At 37.7% G+C, this 21573-nt stretch overlaps 1 protein-coding gene across 3 annotated transcripts in view; it reads right to left on the reverse strand.

Annotated features, from left to right (window-relative positions):
* The window catches only part of LOC126284277 (uncharacterized), a 112789-nt gene that overhangs the window by 55786 nt on the left and 35430 nt on the right, over positions 1-21573 (reverse strand). For 2 of the 3 annotated variants that reach the window (XM_049983095.1, XM_049983094.1), the window contains one exon: positions 7696-7960. In XM_049983095.1, the coding sequence (XP_049839052.1) occupies positions 7696-7960 (265 nt within the window). Of the gene's footprint in view, positions 1-3850; positions 4109-7695; positions 7961-21573 lie in introns of all 3 variants that reach the window. The other variant, XM_049983093.1, reaches the window with a different exon arrangement.

Consider the following 21573-nt stretch of genomic DNA (forward strand, 5'->3'; position numbering starts at 1 on the left):
TGTTCGACCACAGAAAGGTAGAGCCAGAGGCGTGGCGGAATGCAGGAGGTCTGGCTTAAGTTCGTAATGGTGTAAGAAGTCCAACCCGATCACAGGTTCATCCACATTGGTGACATGGAAAGTCCAAGGGAAGGTGGGGGAGGGGCGAGGGGGCTGGGCTGATCCTGTATCCTGTGGAGCAAGAACGGGCAGTGGCATAATGAAAGCAGGCAGAAGGCGACCGTGGTGCGACCACAGAACGATGGTTGTGGAAGCCAGCGTGGCAGTGAATGTTAGGCAAATAAGAATGCATGACAACGTGCATTGGAATGTTCGAATTACTATTCTCAAACTTCATCAGCACATCAAACCAAAAGCGAAGTAGACTGCATAGCTGAGGGGTGAACCACAACGTCCTTCACTGGACTATCGTTCACAATGTCACTAACGAGCATGCACTGTCCATGTAGCAGCTGTTTCTGCGTAGTTGCACTTGACGGTGGCCATGTTGAACTGGTTAAAGTTAAGTGGCCACCGGCATGGCTGGGCATAGGTAATTGTTCACTTTTAACAAAATGCACATCAGATACACTTGTAAATACGCAAACACATATGACGATGATGTCAGGGTCACCACTGTGATTATTATGTGTCATAGGGTGGTAATAACACACTTTAGACATCCAATATACATTTATTTAGCACAGAAGTAAGTGAATACGAAATGGAAGTACAAATGTAGTGCACCGAGAGAACACAGAGAAAGATAAATCAAAGATGATTGAGTCCCAGAGGCACTACATAATTATAAATTTTGAATCTACTGTACAATTTACCTATACACATTTTAGTTCTAACACATCATATGTAAGCACACATCTTGAATCTACTAACCATATGTCTACACTAATTTTAATTCTATTACACTGCCTGCCTATTTCCAATGTTTTGCATATATCACACAGCCATTGACTTTATAAGGAATAGTTTTAGTGTCTATTACACCACATGCCTATTTCCAATGTGTTACATGTAGCACACAGTCACTGACTGAGTAGAAAGGACTTTCTAATGAATAGTTTTAGAGAGAAATTTAAAAATTTTTAGGCATATAGATTGTCCCACAAAACTTCGGGCAAACTGCCAAATGTCTGCAACTTGCTGCCACGAAATTTCGGAACAGAGTCTTTAGCCCATCTTCATGTGAATACCGGTGGAAATACACTGAGCTCAGTGTGTTTTTGCCAGTATTCGCCTGAAGATGGCCAGAAGAGTCTGCATCAAAATATTGCAGCAGCAAGATACAGGCACCCAACAATCAGCCCAAAATTTTATGGAACAATAGTTTTATTCTTTGGTTAAATGTCTTTTTCAAGACGATGTTTGACATATAAGTACTGTACAGTTGTATAGTTCTATTGCCATACAAGTAATGCTGCTTTCAAGTTTGGCAGTTTTCTGTTGAGGAGCTTTTAACTTTATACAGTTTCTGGTAACATGGCTGGGTATGTCTCTATTTTTATTGTACTTGTTCATATGCTCCCATGCAAATAGTAACATTTTATATACTTTCAAGCCCATTTTAAGTACTGGATATTTTCACTTGCTTTGGTGCATACTAACACCTGCCAAAACATGTAAATCAAAGAGCTTGTGGAAGAAGAGATTTGTTTCACAGTATCAAAGATGAAGAAATGCTCATAGTTCTTAAGATATTTTTAGAGCTGATACTTACTACACCTTTTTGCTATTAATTATTGTTCCTGTCATATCCCTGAATATCATTCATCCTGGGGCACTCCATATATATGCAATGTAGAAAGTTAGAATTTGAAGTTTTTTGAATAGTGGCTTATAGCCACCTGATCTTGCATTAGCCACTATTTTGATCGATACTTTTTGCAGTTTGAACATTTTAATTGTATTCCTCAACTTAACCAATATTTCTACCATGTAGGTCATTACAACATTAAAATAAAAGAAATGCGCCATTTTCATAACCTTATTTGCTAGTGGTGGGTCAATGTTCTGGAGAACAAATACGGAGGAACTCAGTTTGTTAGTTTTGGTATCAATGTAATCTTTCTGCAGTTACCTACAGTGACTCCTAAGAATTTTTTTATTTTGAACTGCATCTATATCCAGTACTCGTAATTGTGAGGATCCCTTCATTCTTTTTCTGTTATTGCTCCTAAACAGTATAGGTTTCAAGCCACTGAGTAATAGATTCAATTATCATTTTCCTTTTTTTATGGTACTTTATAAATTTGTGTCAATGGTGATGTGGGTGGCATCATTTGCAAAAAGAATTGTTTCTCTTTCAGTGTTTTGCACTCTTATGATTTACTTGTCCAAATTTCGATTAATATTTCTTTATACTGCTTATTTTCTATTTTCAGGTATGATTTAATGATACAAAGAGTTTGTTCCTCTAATCGCTTAGTGCTCAAGTTTATTTATAGGTCAAAAATCTTAGTTAAGTCACAAAATATATAATGAGGAGTTTAGTCTTGTTCTAGTAACGCTGAGATTATATCTATCCATTCAAATCAAGCTGAAATTGTTGATTTTTCTTTCTTAGAGTCCAAACTGCTTGCCATTTGTAATGACATTTCTTTCAAAATATGACATAAATCTAATGTGCATTTTTTTTCAATGAATTTATGATAATGGGTAGTTGGCTAACTGGTCCGTAACTGTCGGAGCACACTGGACAGTTGCAAGACTCTAGTTATTTTCATTCTATCTGGAAAACTATCTTCCTTCAGCCAGAAATAAACTGAAGCCACCACTTCTCCTGTAATTAGCACTTCAACCGTTCTCACAAGACTGTGTGCACCCTGTTCCAGTCCTTGGTTCCAAGAAAAATTCTTGGTCATACTGGGCACTGAACTCAAGTCCTTCACAGCTATTGCTTAAAAACAACAGTTATTTTTGTTTCTCGGGTAGTCCTTATTCCACTTTTTCCAAACAATTTTATAATTTTCACTGAACTCAATGCTACTCTCCATTAATTCTAAACCATAATTTTTACCACCTACAATGCTCCTCTTCATCCAAGACCACATGTCAAATTATTTTTCTCATGTTTCTTTTGAGATCTAGACAAGGCCACTCACAAATTCACATTTACAGAAAGCTGTCATGCCATCTGTGGTTTTCTCACAAGTGGAAACAAGTGAAAGTCCAACCACAGCGATACAGATATGATTGATTTTAACTCTCAGAACAGTTTGTTGCTTAGGACCTGGCAGTGTTCTACATGTCACTTCATAGAGATTGTACTCAAAACTGAGCACCACACATATAATCACTGCAATGAGAATAGGCAAGACAGTCATTATTTCCTTCCTCAGAAAAATTATTACATCGCTGTGAGGTTTCCCCAGTTTTCACTTTCAGTGAACCAGACTTTGATGTGTCTGTGGCAATAAAATTATTGTTGTTGTTATCATGTATTACATTATTCTATAGCTTTCAATTTGGTCTTACAAAGTTAACGTTTTCCTATATTATGCCATATTTGGCATAATCTGTTACTTTCTGTTATTTTGCTCCTTTTCACCTTTTACATTTTTCTTATTTTCCTAATATTTGCAACGAAAAGCTGGTGTTGTCTGTTATTAATTACTTTCTTTCCTCAAACTGTGAGTTCTCTCGTTTAATGAGCATTACAACCTGAAGGTGAGCAACTGACCACTTTGTGGACACTCAAAAGTACTTGCCATATGGAACTTTTTTTATTGGTCTTCTATTATGGGAGATGGAACAGCAAGGATTATGTGCTCTATCCGTAATAATATTTATTCTATCACAAATCTCCTGATGCCAATTAAAAGGTGTTATTTGAAGACTGAAAACAAGAACTCACTCTCATAGCTATCCTCCATATATGAACCATGGACCTTGCCATTGGAGGGGAGGCTTGCGTGGCTCAGCGATACAGATAGCTGTACCGTAGGTGCAACCACAACGGAGGGGTATCTGTTGAGAGGCCAGACAAATGTGTGGTTCCTGAAGAGGGGCAGCAGCCTTTTCAGTAGTTGCAAGGGGAACAGTCTGGATGATTGACTGATCTGGCCTTGTAACAATAACCAAAACGGCCTTGCTGTGCTGGTACTGCGAACAGCTGAAAGCAAGGGGAAACAACGACCGTAATTTTTTTCCGAGGGCATGCAGCTTTACTGTATAGTTAAATGGCGATGGCGTCCTCTTGGGTAAAACATTCGGAGGTAAAATAGTCCCCCATTAGGATCTCTGGGTGGGGACTATACAAGAGGATGTCGTTATCAGGAGAGAAAAAAAAACTGGCCTTCTACGGATCGGAGTGTGGAATGTCAGATCCCTTAATGGGAAGGTAGGTTAGAAAATTTAAAAAGGGAAATGGATAGGTTAAATTTATATATAGTGGGAATTAGTGAAGTTCTGTGGAAGGAAGAACAAGACTTCTGGTCAGGTGACTACTGGGTTATAAACTCAAAATCAAATAGGGGTAATGAAGGAGTAGGTTTAATAATGAATAGGAAAATAGGAATGCGAGTAAGCTACTAAAAACAGCATAGTGAAAGCATTATTGTGGCCAATACAGATACGAAGCCCACACCTACTACAGTAGTACAAGTTTATATGCCAACTAGCTCTGCAGATGACGAAGAAATTGAAGAAATGTATTATGAAATAAAAGAAATTATTCAGATTGTAAAGGAAGACAAAAATTTAATAGTCATGGGTGACTGGAATTTCGCAGTAGAAAAAGGGAGAGAAGGAAACGTAGTAGGTGAATATGGATTGGGGGTAAGAAATGAAAGAGGAAGCGGCCTGGTAGAATTTTGCACAGAGCACAACTTAATCATAGCTAACACTTGGTTCAAGAATCTTGGAAGACGGTTGTATACATGGAAGAAGCCTCGAGATACTGACAGTTTTCAGATAGATTATATAATGGTAAGACAGAGATTTAGGAACCAGGTTTTAAATTGTAAGACATTTCCAGGGGCAGATGTGGATTCTGACCACAATCTATTGTCTATGACCTGTAGATTAAAACTGACGAAACTGCAAAAGGGTGGGAATTTAAGGAGATGGGACCTGGATAAACTGACCAAACCAGAGGTTGTACAGAGTTTCAGGGAGAGCATAAGGGAACAATTGACAGGAATGGGGAAAAGAAATACAGCAGAAGAAGAATGGGTAGCTCTGAGGGATGAAGTAGTAAAGGCAGCAGAGGATCAAGTAGGTAAAAAGACGAGGGCTAGTAGAAATCCTTGTGTGACAGATGAAATACTGAATTTAATTGATGAAATGATGAAATATAAAAATGCAGTAAATGAAGCAGGCAAAAAGGAATACAAATGTCTCAAAAATGAGAGAGACAGGAAGTGCAAAATGGCTAAGCAGGGATGGCTAGAGGACAAATGTAAAGATGTAGAAGCTTATCTCACTAGGGGTAAGATAGATGAAAATTAAAGATACCTTTGGAGAAAAGAAAGCGACTTGAGGACAATATTATGGAAATGGAAGAGGATGTAGATGAAGATGAAATGGGAGATACAATACTGCGTGAAGAGTTTGACAGAGCACTGAAAGACCTGAGTCGAAACAAGGCCCTGGGAGTAGACAACATTCCATTAGAACTACTGACTGCCTTGGGAGGGCCAGTTCTGACAAAACTCTACCATCTGGTGAGCAAGATGTATGAGACAGGCGAAATACCCTCAGACTTCAAGAAGAATATAATAAATCCAATCCCAAAGAAAGCAGGTGTTGACAGATGTGAAAATTACTGAACTATCAGTTTAATAAGTCACGGTTGCAAAATACTAACGCAGAATCTTTACAGACGAATGGAAAAACTAGTAGAAGCCGACCTCAGGGGAGATCAGTTTGGATTATGTAGAAATGTTGGGACACGTGAGGCAATACTGCCCCTACGACTTATCTTAGTAGGTAGATTAAGGAAACGCAAACCTACGTTTCTAGCATTTGTAGAGTTAGAGAAATCTTTTGACAATGTTGACTGGACTACACTATTTCAAATTCTGAAGGTGGCAGGGGTAAAATACAGGAAGCGAAAGGCTATTTACAATTTGTACAGAAACCAGATGGCAGTTATAAGAGTCGAGGGGCATGAAAGGGAAGCAGTGGTTGGGAAGCGAGTGAGACAGGGTTGTAGCCTCTCCCCGATGTTATTCAATCTGTATATTGAGCAAGTAGTAAAGCAAACAAAAGAAAAATTCGGAGTAGGTATTAAAGTCCATGGAGAAGAAATAAAAACTTTGAGGTTCACCGATGACATTGTAATTCTGTCAGACACAGCAAAGGACTTGGAAGAGCAGTTGAACAGAATGGACAGTGTCTTGAAAGGATATAAGACGAACATCAACAAAAGAAAAACGAGGATAATGGAATGCAGTCAAATTAAATCGGGTGATGCTGAGGGAATTAGATTAGGAATTGAGACACTTAAAATAGTAAAGGAGTTTTGCTATTTAGGGAGTAAAATAACTGATAAGTAGAGAGGATATAAAATGTAGACTGGCAATGGCAAGGAATTCGTTTCTGAAGAAGAGAAATTTGTTAACATTGAGTATAGATTTAAGTGTCAGGAAGTCGTTTCTGAAAGTATTTGTATGGAGTGTAGCCTTGTATGGAAGTGAAACATGGACGATAACTAGTTTGGACAAGAAGAGAATAGAAGCTTTCGAAATGTGGCGCCACAGAAGAATGTTGAAGATTAGATGGGTAGATCACATAACTAATGAGGAGGTATTGAATAGAATTGGGGAGAAGAGGAGTTTGTGGCACAACTTGACAAAAAGAAGGAACCGGTTGGTAGGACATGTTTTGAGGCATCAAGGGATCACAAATTTAGCATTGGAGGGCAGCGTGGAGGGTAAAAATCGTAGAGGGAGACCAAGAGATGAATACACTAAGCAGATTCAGAAGGATGTAGGTTGCAGTAAGTACTGGGAGATGAAGAAGCTTGCACAGGATAGAGTAGCATGGAGAGCTGCATCAAACCAGTCTCGGAACTGAAGACCACAACAACAACAACATGAAAAGATCTGAACATGTACAAAATATGACTGTTTATTGAACCCTTACAGCCTCACAGTGTACCATTTTCTTACTGTTACTTTTACATAGGTTACAATGAGAATCTAATATTCAATACGGTTCAAATTCCTGAATTTTTATCATTCCATGCATCTCAGAAGCCTCTTTACTTTGGGAAGGGTTCTTAGGTAACCAAAATTTTTGCACCATGGGCAGTTTTAAAAATAATATTTGATATAAAAATATTAATAGCTAATTAAATTTAAGACAACAGTACTTTCAAAAAACTCTTAAATATTTTGTCACACATTATTTTCATTATGATCAACAATAAGAAACTGTTTTCATGCAATGTACATGAGCTTTCTACAACTTATCTTCAGTTACTACACAAAGCAAACCTTTGGATGGGATCAGATAGGAAGAAACATCAACTGAATAAATACAGCCCATTATATCCAGCTAGCAGTACTGCTTTGTAATTGACACAAACTTTTTACCTCTACACGATTTTTAAAAAAAAGGTTCGAGTTGACATTAACATAGCATAACTGACACCCTTAGGGTTGCATACTGAAGAAGTACTGTGTTTTCCTTTCCACTTATGGGTTCAAATAATTGCTACATTTGTTACTATTAATGAAATAATAACACAATTACTTGGAGATGTTCTGCAGAATATAGGAAGGCTGACAGATTCTTGTGCAATTTTTTCCTCTGTCGCCTTCCAGTTCTTGGTAGTCTGTATCAAGAAATTACGCATGCTATTTTTTGTTCTGTCCTGCTGCTGCTGATCACTAAGTGCCCACAAATATAACAGTCTATTGTTGATGGAACTGTTGCATTCATTGAAAACTGTTTTTCTGTGCATAAATTCTTCTTCCACATTACGAAGAAGCTGAGCCTCTTGATATAAAATGCAAAGCTGAAAACGGACAGAAAATAAATATGTTGAAAGCAGTGGCTAGTGTAATTAATAGACTAAGGCTTAAGTAATGTCTTACAACAACTGTTACACCAATATAAAGAAAACGACGTTCCATATCATTACTGTTTAGTGCTTTTACTGAAAGGTGATTTTGTAATCACGTACTATAAGAATTGTCTTGTTCTCTTAGTAAATACTAAAAAAGACATAATTTAAGAATGGGAAGTAAATAAGCAAATTCCTGACTTGGTCACAAATGAAGGTTGAACGAAAAGTAATGCCTTCATCTTCTTTAATCGGGTTTGGATGGGAATATTTTAATAAACCAAACACATAAATATTCCTTAGAATGTGATCTTTAATTACCAATATTCATTTTTCCACATAATCACAAGCCAATTGGATACATTTCTGTCAACAATGAACAAGTTTTCTGAAGCCATCATAGAAGAAGTCGACACTGTTTGCATAACCACAGTCTCACAATTTTCTCAGTATCATCAGAAGCATAATAATGTCCCCTTAGATTGGCTTTCATTATCAGGAACAGATGTAAGTCAGACAGTTCTAAATCTGGACTGTACGGAGGATGCCATATGGTGGTGAGAGTCAGGAGTCAGCATCTGGGGTACCCACCATGCAGACCAATAATGTGACCCACATGTTCTTGTGAAATGCCAATTCTGCTTGCAATTTCTCTCTGAGTGCTACAACGATTGTCCTGAATCAATCTGTCAACATTTTGCTTGGAAAGTCGGTGGTTGCTGTCACAGGATGTCCAAATCTTTGTTTGTCATGCAGGTCAGATGTTCCTGCTTCGACATCTTTAAACTTACTCGCCAAAAGATGCACAGTAGTCACATTAACACAATCACCATAAACTGCTTTCATTCTCTGATGAATCTAATTTGGGGTGACACCTTCTGCTGTCAAGATTTCAATGGGTGCATGTTGCTCAAATCACACTGACCAACCATCTGCACAGCATTCCATACTTTACATGTAACAACATAACCATTCAATGCTAAGACTACCCACCAACTGGAGCTGTAGAGAAGAGGCTACAGAACAAGCCAGTTCCTGCCATATAACAATGCTGCCAACTGTTGAAAAGTTATGAAGGTGGAGGCATTACTTGTCAGTCAAACTCCATGTATCCTTCTGTGTAAAGTTGAAATTCATGTCGGTTGTGAGCAGACTTCAGGTGTGACATTCTTATATGTGTTTGCTGGTTTGAATGGCTGTGTCAGGAGTAATTCAGTTTTAAAATGGAAGCTAAAATCAAGTCAGGTCAGATTACATATAGTAACCAGCATTCCAACATCAAAATTGAAACTCTTCGTGGAAAGTAACATCAAAATTGAAACTCTTCGTGTAAAGGAACTCAATGGAAAATCACAGCACAGTCTTACAGTGGTCTGTTCATTTCTGTGAAGGATGAGTAAACATGGAGGAAACCCAAAAATCAGAATGCTATCAACTGCAACAGACCACACTTCTCAGGTTACTGTCAATGAAACTTTGAGAAAGGGCCAACAAAACACATGGTAGGAAATTGCATTTGAGGTCAGAATGTCTGTCACTTCAGCTTACAGACTAATAACTGGGCAGTTAAAGATGAGAAAATTTGCTGTGAGGTGAGTTCCACATGCTTGCAGCTGGTGTCCTCATTTTGCACGATAGAGGAAAAGTCCATACCGCCCTACCAGTGAGAGGAATGCTTGACAAATCTGGACAAGAAATACTTCCCCAATCATCATATGGTCCTAATATGAACCCACCAGAGTTTTGATTTGTTTCCCAAATTGAGGGAACAGCTATGTGGAAAACGTTTTGATACACTTGATGAAGGTGACCTGTTAGCAGATAATTAAACAATGAAGGTGTGGAATAGATAAGTTGCTAAAATGTTGGGGGGGGGGGGGGGATGCCATAAGCAAGAATGGAGATTAATTAGAAGGCCTGTAAAGGTATTTTGTAAAATATATTGTTTTTCAACTCTGTCTTACAGTGTGCAGAACTTTTGAAATGATCCTCAAATAATAATTTAACTAGTGATTTAATAACATTTTTTGCATTTGGTGGTGAGATGTGCTGCATCTTCCATTTAAATCAATAAACATTCTTGTGTGAACTGTACATATATTGTAAAATGTGATTTCCAATTTTTTTCCTCTGCATTTTAACTTTAATGAAAATATTAATTGTGGAACATTACACAGGAGTACCTATGCTTTATCTGTCTCAGCAAACTCTGGAAGTTAGTGCTAAATATTGCGTGTCTCTGTACTTCCATGTCTTCAGTTACAGATCAGGACAATGTGTGAGACAGAGCAAAAGGACTTACATTTTCCATGTAAATAATGGTTTGAGGAACATCAGTATCGCCGTATAACAGTTGTGTGAAGTATATTTCTTTTTCTTTCTTTCTCTTTCCTTTGATGGTTTTCAACACATATTGCTATAATGTACGTTAATAGTCAGAGCCAACTCAAGAGCGTTTTCCCACACACATTGCTTTTTGCCCCTCCACCCCCGTTCCCTGCCCCCACCACCCCTTTTCCCTTGAACACTTTCACCTATATCAGTTTTCACTACAAAACGTGATACGCACTGTGTATAAATCTTGCACTCGCGTTCCCCTGGTGCCCACTCACCGAGATGCACCAAGTGGCTGCTACTAATTATGATACACCAAGTTTCGAAATTTTTCAGTTACCTCTAGCACCCACTTAAGTTTGGTGCCCTAAGAAAGAAGATTAGACAGTTGAATATGTAAAATGTAAAATTCAATTGATGGATTTTAAAGATAAGAATTGAAGTGAAGGTGTAAAATCCAATGCATTTGATGCTGAAAAGAAAACCTTTATGAACTACCAGGAGCGTTATGTTATGGATGTGACAAAACCAGCGCATTTCAAGAGGCAGTTAATAACAGGGTATTCTTTAAAGCCCGAGATTTTGATGAAAACTACAGTTTTGTAATTCAGAATGGAATCCAGAGTTACCACTGGACAAGAACCACCTGTACAGTCCATCCTGTTTGCGTTTATGTGATAAATGAGGAAAATACAATAAACTAATAATAGCAAACCATTGCTTTATAAGTGATGACATGGATGATGCTGTAAGATTTGTAAATGTTGTTAAGAAAGAAAAGATTAAGCAATTGCTTAATACTACCCATTAGTCAAGAACTTGTGCTGTTACACTGATGTATGTGCTACTCAATATAAAAATAGAAAAAACTTTAAAAACTTAAGTTAATGATGCTAAACATTACTTTTTTGCTACTAGTAATGGTAAATCTATGTGTGATGGATTTGGAGGAATTGTAAAACATGTATTGAGAAATGCTAGTCTTCAACTAGAGGATGATGTACAACTAACAACTGCATCTGGTGTATGCAATTTCTTCAAGGCTAACATTAGCAAATATCTTTCCATTTCTTAGAGAAAATCAATGTAGATTTCCTATGAAAGAAACTCGTGAAGAGACTTTTGACAGCCGCCACAGTACCTGGTACCAGGAATTTTCACAATTACAAACCACTTTCCTGGGATTCATTAGAAATTCCTTGAATTTCTCATTCAATGAAAATGCCCTGCAGTGGATACATACCCATCCATAACAAAATTCTTGTGACAGCTGTATATGATGACAGGTTGTACTTTGCCTTCATTAAGAATGTGTGGGATGAAAAATGAGATGCTGAACTAGATTTTTCTCCACCCACTTTGACCACCAGTGGCACTCTTTTGGCCTGGGAAGAATGACTCTTGTTTTGTGCCTTTGGAAAACATTTTATGTACTGCACCAGAACAGGCACATTTGGAAGAACATACACTGAAGAACCAAAAAGACTGGTACACCTACCTCGTATCATGTAGGGCCCCCAAGAACATGTAGAAGTGCTGCAACATGATGTGGCATGGACTCGACTAATTTCTGAAGTACTGCTGGAGGGGAAATGACACCATGAATCCTGCAGGACTATCCATAAATCCATGAGTATGAGTAGGTGTAGATCTTCTGAAAAGCATGTTGCACGACATTCCAGATATGATCAATAATGTTTGTGTCTGAGGAGTTTGGTGACCAAAAGTAGTGTTTAAACTCAGAAGAGTGTTCCTGGAGCCACTCTGTAGCAATCTTTGATGTGTGGGGCATCACATTGTCCTGCTGGAATTTCCCAAGTCCATCGAAATGCACAATGGATATGAATGGATGCAGGTGATCAGAGCCTCCACCAGTATGAACAGTCCCCTGTTGACAAGCAGGGCCCATCCATGGATTCATAAGGTTGTCTCTATACCCACACATGTCCATCTACTTAATACAATTTGAAACAAGACTCATCCGACCAAATAACTTGTTTCCAGTCATCAACATCTAATGTCGGTGTTGACAGACCCAAGCAAGATGTATAGCTTTGTGTCGTGTAGTCATCAAGGATACACGAGTCAGCCTTCAGCCCAAAAGCCCATATCGATGATGTTTCATTAAATGGTTCACACACTGACACTTGTTGATGGCCCAGCACTGAAATCTACAGCACTTTGCATAAGGGTTGCACTTCTGTCACATTGAAAGACTCTTTTCAGTTGTCTTTGGACCCGTTCTTGCAGGATCTTTTTCCAGCTGCAGCAATGTCAGAGATTTGGCAGTTTACCTAATTCCTGATATTCACAATACTCTCATGAAATGGCCGTACACGAAAATCCCCACTTCATCGCTACATCCGAGGTGCTGTGTCCCATCCTTTGTGCGCCAACTAAAACACCATTTTCAAACTCGCTTTAATCTTGATAACCTGCCATTATAGCAGAAATAACTGATCTAACAACTGTGCCAGACCTTTATTGTCTTATGTAGGCATTGCCGAACACAGCACCTGGAAACTGCAGGTAGGAATGTTAACAATGCAGGAAAATATAGAGTGCTGACTTAATGAAGATAATTTGAAGTTAACATAATTTAATTTCTCGCAATGGATTCAAAACAGAGATGCTATTAAAACTTTCACTTGAGAGCTCCAAGGATCTTCACTGCTGAACATGTACGTTTTAAATTTAACATTTGTCTGCATAGAATGATTACCATTTAAACTGTTAATGGCACAACGTTAATGTTATCTTATGGAAGCAACACTGTTTCTCTTTGATTTGTGTGTATTGTTGTCTGCCTTTATTTATAAGCTGTTACACATAACAATGAACTCTGCACAAATAGGCTATTTTCGAGCTTCACTTACTACGCCTGATCACAGGTTGTGGGCTGAGGTGCATAAGTCTGTTTTTCAATGTAGTGGCAGAGATTTGTTTGGTGGTGTCATGCATAACTCCAAAATTTGGCATGGCACAATGGAACAATCTACACATCAGTTTCAGTGTTTAAAGTTGTCTGACGGGACCAATTAGGACGGTGTGGAAATTCCAAATGGAAGTGACATTCAGAGTAAAAGGCCTTTTAGATATTGCCAATGGTATTGTTATTAAGCCACCATAGGAGAAAGAAGCTGGAGTAAAACATAGCTGGAAATGGATGCAAAAATGCATGAACTTATTGTGACATGGGCGGAAGCAGCAGCACTCAATTGTCTACTTTTATGTATGCCAGCCGGCATGTGGACAAAACTGAACTGTGTATGAAAAAGAGTCCACAGTGTGTACTCACCTAATTCAGCAAGTTTTCCTTGCTCCAATTTGGTGATGACTCTGTGGTTACAGTTACGTCAAAAATAGAAGAAATTGATGTAAAACTGAAGCAAGCAGGTGAACCACTTTCAGATAAAATGATAACAACAAAAGTGTCAATGTCATTGCCAGAGCGATATAAATGTTTCCACTCAGTATTGTAGTCTGTCCCCTTTGGGAAGCAGATGCTTAATGAGTTAACTTCAAGATTGCTCATAGAGGGAGAGAGAAATAGCCAGTCCAATCAGCCGTAGGTAGCTTTGGTCAATGTAAACAGGCAGCAAAGAATGACCTGTTATGCTTTTGGTAAGGAAGGTCATTATGCAAAGAACTACAAAAGTAAAGTGCAGAGAGAAATGAGATCCTGCAGTTATTGTAAGAAAAAAGGTCATTTGAAGTCGGACTGCAGGATATTGAAATTAAAGGAAGGCAAAAAAGCTCAGGATGTAAATGCCTTTATCTGTATGAATGAAGGATTTGATCTAGAAGATAACTGGATGGATACAAGTGTTAGTGAGCATATGTGCAATAAGAGAGAACTGGTTACAAAACTGGCAGTGTGCAAAGCTCAATGAAAGTTACTGTGGTTGATGGTGGAACTGTATGCATGGAACAGAGTTAAATTTATCAAAACAGTACTTAGTGGAATGTTTTTTGTGACTGAACTGAAATTCAATCTGTTTTCTGTAGAAACTGTGTTAGACAAAGATATGTCTTTAGTGTTAAACAAGGAACAATGTGAATTTTTGAACATTAAATGTGACATTCATACATTATCCAAACATGTCAACAAAATGTACCACAAGTTGTTTTCACTAAATGGAAAACAATCAGAACTGTCAATAGTTACTCTGATGTGTGCACATAAAAGACTATCCGTAGTTGAAGCTAATGATGCAAGTGAGCTTTCATAAGTCAGTACTGATAGTGGCCTGGTCAATTTGTCTAGACATGTTGAAAACTTCCGTGTCTGGCACAAAAAATTGTTCCATCACAGCATAACAAATGTGAAAGCATTTTTGTTATGTAAAGGAGTGAACTTCATTGATGACTTCTGAAGAATGTTTGTCTGGTAAACAACATTGCTTGCCTTTCCCTGTCAGTTCGTCAAGAGCTAATGCCTCACTTTAACTGGTTCATGATGACATACGTCGACCCACGCAGATGCATTCACTTGGAGGAGCAAGAAATTTTTTGCTTTTGTAGGATGACCACTCTTTTTATTGCAAAGTATTTTTTATGAAACAGCAGAAGGAAGTTAAAGGTTTGATTAGGAATTTTATTGCAAATACTGAGAGAGAAACTGGTCTCAAAATTAAAGTTCTGAGGAGTGATAATAGACTGGAGTTTATGAATACTGACTTAGGTAAATTTTTGAGTGAAAATGGCATAACCCATCAAAGAATCATTGTGTACACACCACAGCAAAATGGAAGAGCTGGGAGGGTAGTGTGCAATTTGGTTACAGCTTCTCGTTCCATGATTCCAGGAATTCCCAAGCATTTATGGACTGAAGCAGTTAACATGGCAGCTTATGTACTAAACTGGACTGGTCCAAGTCCTGTAGAAGATAAAACTCCTTTTGAAGCTTTTTATGGGAGACAGTTAACCTTAGAAGATTTGAAAATATCTGGAAGTCGTGTGTCTGTCCTTGTACCCAAAGAAAAGAGACTGAAGCTAGGCCCAAAAACAAGATAAAAATTTTTATGGGTTATGATAATGATGTAAAGAGGTTCAGAATATTTATTCCTCCCACAAAGAGAACTGTGGTGCATCGAGATGTAATTTTCTTGGCACCAGCAGTATCTGAATGGCAAAAGAAAACTGATGTTCAAGTAAAAGAATCAAATACTATTTGTTGTGATGAAGAGAACACAGATAAAGCTTCAGCTTCAGAGGAACAGGAAGAAGAAATTAGGACTGAGGTCATGGAAGAAAATAAGAGTCAGCCTAGAGAAGAACAAGAAATCAGTGAAGACACAGAAAACAGAGACATTTCTTTTGAGGATGCAGAGGAAGATGCAGTTTTGATGACAAGAAGACATAGAATCTTAGATTCAGGAGGAAAATTCAACACCTGAATTACTTGGAGGATTATGAGTTGGGCCTCTTGACAGCAGTGAATGATGAACACCTCAGCACCTACACTAAAGCAATATCTATTAGTGAAGCTAAAAATTGGAAAGATGCCATAACAAGAGAGCTGCATGCCCTGGAAGTAAACAATTCATGGAATTATGTACGTAAGCCAAATGATTGTGGAGTTATTGGCACAAAGTGGGTTTTTAGGCAAAAAAGAGATGAGAAATGTAATATCGTTTCTTATAAAGCCTGTCTTGTAGCACAAACTTTCAAACAAAGCTTGTCTTATTCAGAGATTACAATTAAGTAGCAAAATTAACTTCAGTGAGACTTTTTCTGTCTTATTTCTTTATTATTATTATTATTATTATTATTTCTCTCTCTCAATGAAGATAACTTTCTTATCTATCAACTGGATGTTTGCAGGCCATTTCTCTATGGAGAGATAGTTGGAGACTTGTTAAATTACCAACTGCATGTTGCAGTAAAATGAATGGTGAAGTTTGTAAACTTATAAAGGCTCTGTATGACTCACCAAAAATTGGAATGTTACTGGCTTGGATTTGTAAGAAGTGATTTTGACTATTGCTTGTATGTAAAGACAGAAAATAGCCATAAAGCATACATACTTGTTAACACTGGTCTGCTGATAGCTTCTATGTCCCAGAGTGAAATAGGCAATTTAAAGCTATTGTCAAGTGATAAGTTTACAATGAAAGATTTGTGAATGATTAGGAACTATTTGGGAATGAATATTGCTCAAAATTTAAGGGAGGGTACTACTACTATTTGCCAAAGAAATCACCTTGAAAAAGTGTTGAAAGTTTTTGATACATTTGAATGTAATTCTGTTTCAACCTCCATGGAGGAAACTTTTCATCACAGTAAGTTAAAAGGGGAAAATCTGAAAATGAAGACACTGACAAGAGGTATAGAAAATTAATAGGGTCACTGATGTATGCTATGTTAGGTTCCAGATGAGATATTTGTATAGCTGCAAGTACTCTAAGTAGGTACCAATCATGTGCCAGTCTGGATTTATGGAATACATTAAAACATGTCTTTTGTTACATTAAGACAACGCTAAAACTGGGTCTGTTATATGCTAGGTATGAAAAGAGTACTGATCCTATAATTGGTTATGTGGACTCTGATTGGGCTAGTGCCAGAGTATACAGAAAGTTCACAAGTGACTATGTTTTAAAAGTTTTGGATTGTAGTGTTTCATGGGGATCTGAGAAGCAACTCACAGTGTGTCTCTAATCAACAGAATCTGAATTTGTAGTCTTAAGTGTGGCAATGAGTGAAAAACTGTTGGCTCAGTAATTTGTATCATAGTCTTTCTGGCAGTGAAAGAGCTGTTGTACTTTATGAAGACAATACGCCAATAATAAGCCTTTGCAAGAAAACTCAAAAGCATACAGATGTGAAAATTTTATTTGTGAAAGATGGTTTTTTTACTAAGAAAGTTGTGTTAAAGCACATTAGCACAAATGACCAACAAGCTGATGCTCTAACAAAGCCACAAGCTAAAATAAAATTTGAAAAATTTAGAGCCTTGTTAGGACTTACTTAGAGGTTGTAATTTGTTTTAGTAACACTGATAATTAACACTGAGGGAGGGTGTTAATGGTACAATGTTAATGTTATCTTAAAGAAGCAACACTGTTTTTCTTTGATTTGTGTTATCTTTCATTTTTTGATGCTTTGGTTTTTGCTGTTTTTTCTGTGCATGTATCATTGTCTGCCATTACTCTGCACAAACCGGCATATTTTCGTGCTTCATTTACTGTGCCTGATCACATAAATAACAATATAAGAGAAGTGTCAATATTAAAAGAAAAATGAAATATATTGTAACATATGTGTAATGTGACTTTTTCATACCATTGTCATTTGTGTACAATTGAATCATTGGACAGTAGAACCTAGAGTGCTCATCTGTGTCACAGAACTGAACCTTTGTGTGTGTGTGTGTGTGTGTGTGTGTGTGTGTGTGTGTAATGGTTATTGTAAAGCTTATGCACTTTGTAGTCTGTTTTAAATAAATAATCTTAACAGGTAATGGAAAAACTTGAAGCTCCTGAAGACTGGGTGATGTGGAAGTGGCACGTGTTGATGCTGTTGCAAATATATGCACTTGAAGGTGTCATAAATGATACATAACAAGTGTCCTGAATTGCCACATGATGCAACCACTGGGAAAAAGGCGGCACATCAGCAGTGTTGTAGGATGATGTGAAAGCAACAAGTTTACTAGCAAGTGTATTAAGAAAACCTGTTGCAGAGCTCGTGTTAACATACACCCATGCAAGTGAAATTTGAAAAAAGTGCAACATGCAGGATTCAAATGAAGCAGTACACAATGACTGAACATGTTGATAGAAGCACTTTTTCGTGCTCAACGTGACACCAAAGAGGACATTAGTACATACACTGCAAAACTGCAGAAGCCTTTCGTGGATTCGAATGACAAATTGCAGAAGCACAATGAAAATGCGATGTCTGAAAGAATTTTAAATGGCTGAATTATTTCCACACCAGGCAAAGAATATGACAATTTCAAGGACCTGTGGGACACAATTCCACCTGAAAATCATCAAAGTGTGAACGGTTTGATCGAAAAATTGTGCACAATTTGATTGCATGATCAAAGTAGGGTTGAATCAGCTTAGTTTGTTACACACAGTTGTCCTAAAAAGATAATTCAGTGAAACAAAAGTAATGACACCAGTAGTGAAAAAACGAAAAATAATGTTGAATGCGTGAAATGAAGATTTCCTTGCCACAAATCTGGGCAGGTAGGCCATTGGGCAGCAGAGTATCCAATGAAAAAGACAGATAACATTTGCATCAATCATTCTGAAAAGAACATGGAAAAGAATGTTGCATTTTTGTCATACAATTTTAGTGCTTCAGTCGAAAACTGTGTTTGAAATGACAGTTGGTACTGTGAGAGTGGTAATATAAATCACATCAATGCAAATAAACAATATTTCGTATCATATATGAAGTTCGCCATCCCTGAAAAAAATTCTATTTGGAAACAGACAACTGTGAAAATTGAAATGCAGTTGAATAATGTCAGGAAAATTGGTTAACTGAAAGATGTAGTTTATATTCCTGAAGTGAGTGCTCACTTGTTATCTGTCAAAGCAGCTGTGTGAAGAGGTTTTGCACTAGACTTGATGACAAAAGTGATGAAACTGAAGACACAGTGACTGGGCAAACAATGATGACTGGTCATGTCAGCCATGATCTCTATGTTCTCGACATGGTGTTGCAAAACCAGTACAGCCAGCTCAAGTGTATTTGGTGACATTGTCAGATATGCTGTAAGTTTACCATGACAGATTTGGACATCAGCACAAACAACAAGTGAAATACATCTTGAAGCAGATGAACATTAATGTGGATGGATGCAAAGAAGAAATCTGTGATGGATGTGCACTCGGAAAAATGCACAGACTGCCATTCAGAAACAGAATGAATCAACCAATGCTTACAGGCGAACAAACCCATGCTGGCATAAATGGACATATGTCTACAAAGTCTCTCAGAAAAGCTTGCTATTACTTGTGTTTCAAAGACGATTTTAGCAAGTTCTGTAAAATTTTCTTTCTTAAGCAGAAATTTGAAGACAGTATAGTCCTGGAACAGTTCTTGAATGAAGCCAAGGCAAATGGTCATGTTGTCAAACAATTCAGGTGTGATGGAAGAAGACAGTTTGATAAAAAGAATGTCTTAGAATTACTCGCAATCAGAGGCATAGAGCACTGCATCATTTCACCTTACACATCACAGCAAAATAGTGTTACAGAAAGAGAAAACTGCACTATTGGGGAGTGTGCACATTCAATGTTGGACCCCAGTACATTGCCACAGGAACTGTATGCATAAGCCTGCAATACTGCTGTATATCTTTTAAATCGCACTGTGAAGTCCACTACTGAAAACAGCCTCCATATGAACTGTGGTATGGACAACCAGAGGGCAACCTGGATCGTCCGAGAATCCTTGGAAAAATGTTATGTGCATGTAATTAAGAGTTTTTGTTCAAAATTTGATGACAAAGTTGTACTTGGACGTCTTGTGGGGTACATAAATGACAGAGATGGCTTTAGCGTCTGGATTCCACCTCAAAGAAAATTTGTACTAAGTCATGATGTAAAATTCAAGCCTGAAGTTGTATGCAATATGCACACCAGTGATGCTGAATTTTAAGTTGCTTGTGAAGACACTGTTCAACAGAGTCAGCCTAATCAGAGTTCTGATGAGTCAGAAGCTGTCAGCCATGACGAGAGAACAGAAAGAGTAAGTGTAGTGGAAAAAGACTTGGAGACAACATCAAGTTCCAGAGGAAGAAATGAGGAGGAAGAAGAAGATTTGGATATGGTATCAAGTTCTGGAGGAACCAAAGTTTTGAGTGATAAACAAAGAAGCAAATGAAAGAGGAAGAAATCAGAATGGATGAGCAGTGGACATTATGTGTACATGGCTGGAACTCCTATAATCAGGGACAAGGATCCAAGTTCATATGCAGAAGTTTTGCAGTCTAGCAATAAAAATTTGTGCCTGGAAGCCATTCATGAAGAATTGAAGTCCCTGAAAGACAATAATACATCCAAGTGGTGTATAGATTTCTACGCAAGAAAACTGCAGAAAATAGGAAAGCTCACTTCAAAGGTCGACTTGTGGCCAAAGGACACATACAAAGAGAAGGAATTGAGTACGAAGAAACGTTCAGCCCTGTCATGCATTATGATGCAATTTGGACTCTATTGGCAGTAGCTGCTGCAGAGAAATTGAAGCTCAACCCGTTTGATGTCAAAACAGCTTTTCTAAATGCTGTACTCAAAGAAGATGTATACATGGAAAAACCTGAAGGTTTCGAAGATGTACTGGGTGTTTGTCTGCTGAAGGAAAGTCTGTATGGTCTCAAACAAGCATTACATTGTTGGAAGAAACGTTTTGTAGATTTCATGATGAAGGCCGGACTTAAAAACAGTGATGCTGATTTGTGTCTCTACTACCATTGGAGCAACAAGAACTGTCTACATGCTGCAATCTATATAGATAGTGGTTTAGTTGTGGGCAGGAACAGCTCAGATATTGTAGTGTTCATAAAAATGTTGAAAAATGTTGAAGCTGGAGTTTTATACAACTTAAGGGTCCCCAACAACTTTTTGGGTTTGAAGATACAGCAAAATGAAGACAGGTCAATAGCAGTGAACCAAGAAGATTACACAAAGGAAATTCTGAAAAGATTTAGAATGGTTGAGTCTAATGGAATTTCAGCTATCCATATGTTGATATCATCGAAAACCAAAGCACATAGAAGTCCGTCACTTCTATATCAGGGAAAAATTCTTGAATGGGGATCTTGAATTAGAGCACATTGATGGGACCAACCAGTTAGCTGACCTACTAACCAAGCCACTGGAAAGGATTCGATTTGAGATGCTGCATGAAAGAACTGGAGAGCAGAAGATTAAATCCATGTGAAATTCAATACTCACCTTTTACTTTACTTTGAAGGAAGTATCGATATTAAAAGAAAAATGATATACCTTTTAATATCTGTGTTATGTGAGTTTTTCATATCTTTGTCATAAGTGTACAAATGAATCTTTGGACAGTAGAACTGAGGGTGTTCGTCTTCGTCAATTGTTGTTGTTGTTGTTTTGTGTGTGTGTGTGTGTGTGTGTGTGTGTGTGTGTGTGTGTGTGTGTGTGTAACCACATTATGCACTTCATAGTCGGTATTAAATAAATAATCTTAATAAGAAGGAAAGTTCCTACTCACCATATAGTGGAGATATTGAGTCACAG

The sequence above is a fragment of the Schistocerca gregaria genome, chromosome 8 (genome assembly GCF_023897955.1).
Source record: "Schistocerca gregaria isolate iqSchGreg1 chromosome 8, iqSchGreg1.2, whole genome shotgun sequence".
Classification (NCBI taxonomy): Eukaryota; Metazoa; Arthropoda; class Insecta; order Orthoptera; family Acrididae; genus Schistocerca; species Schistocerca gregaria.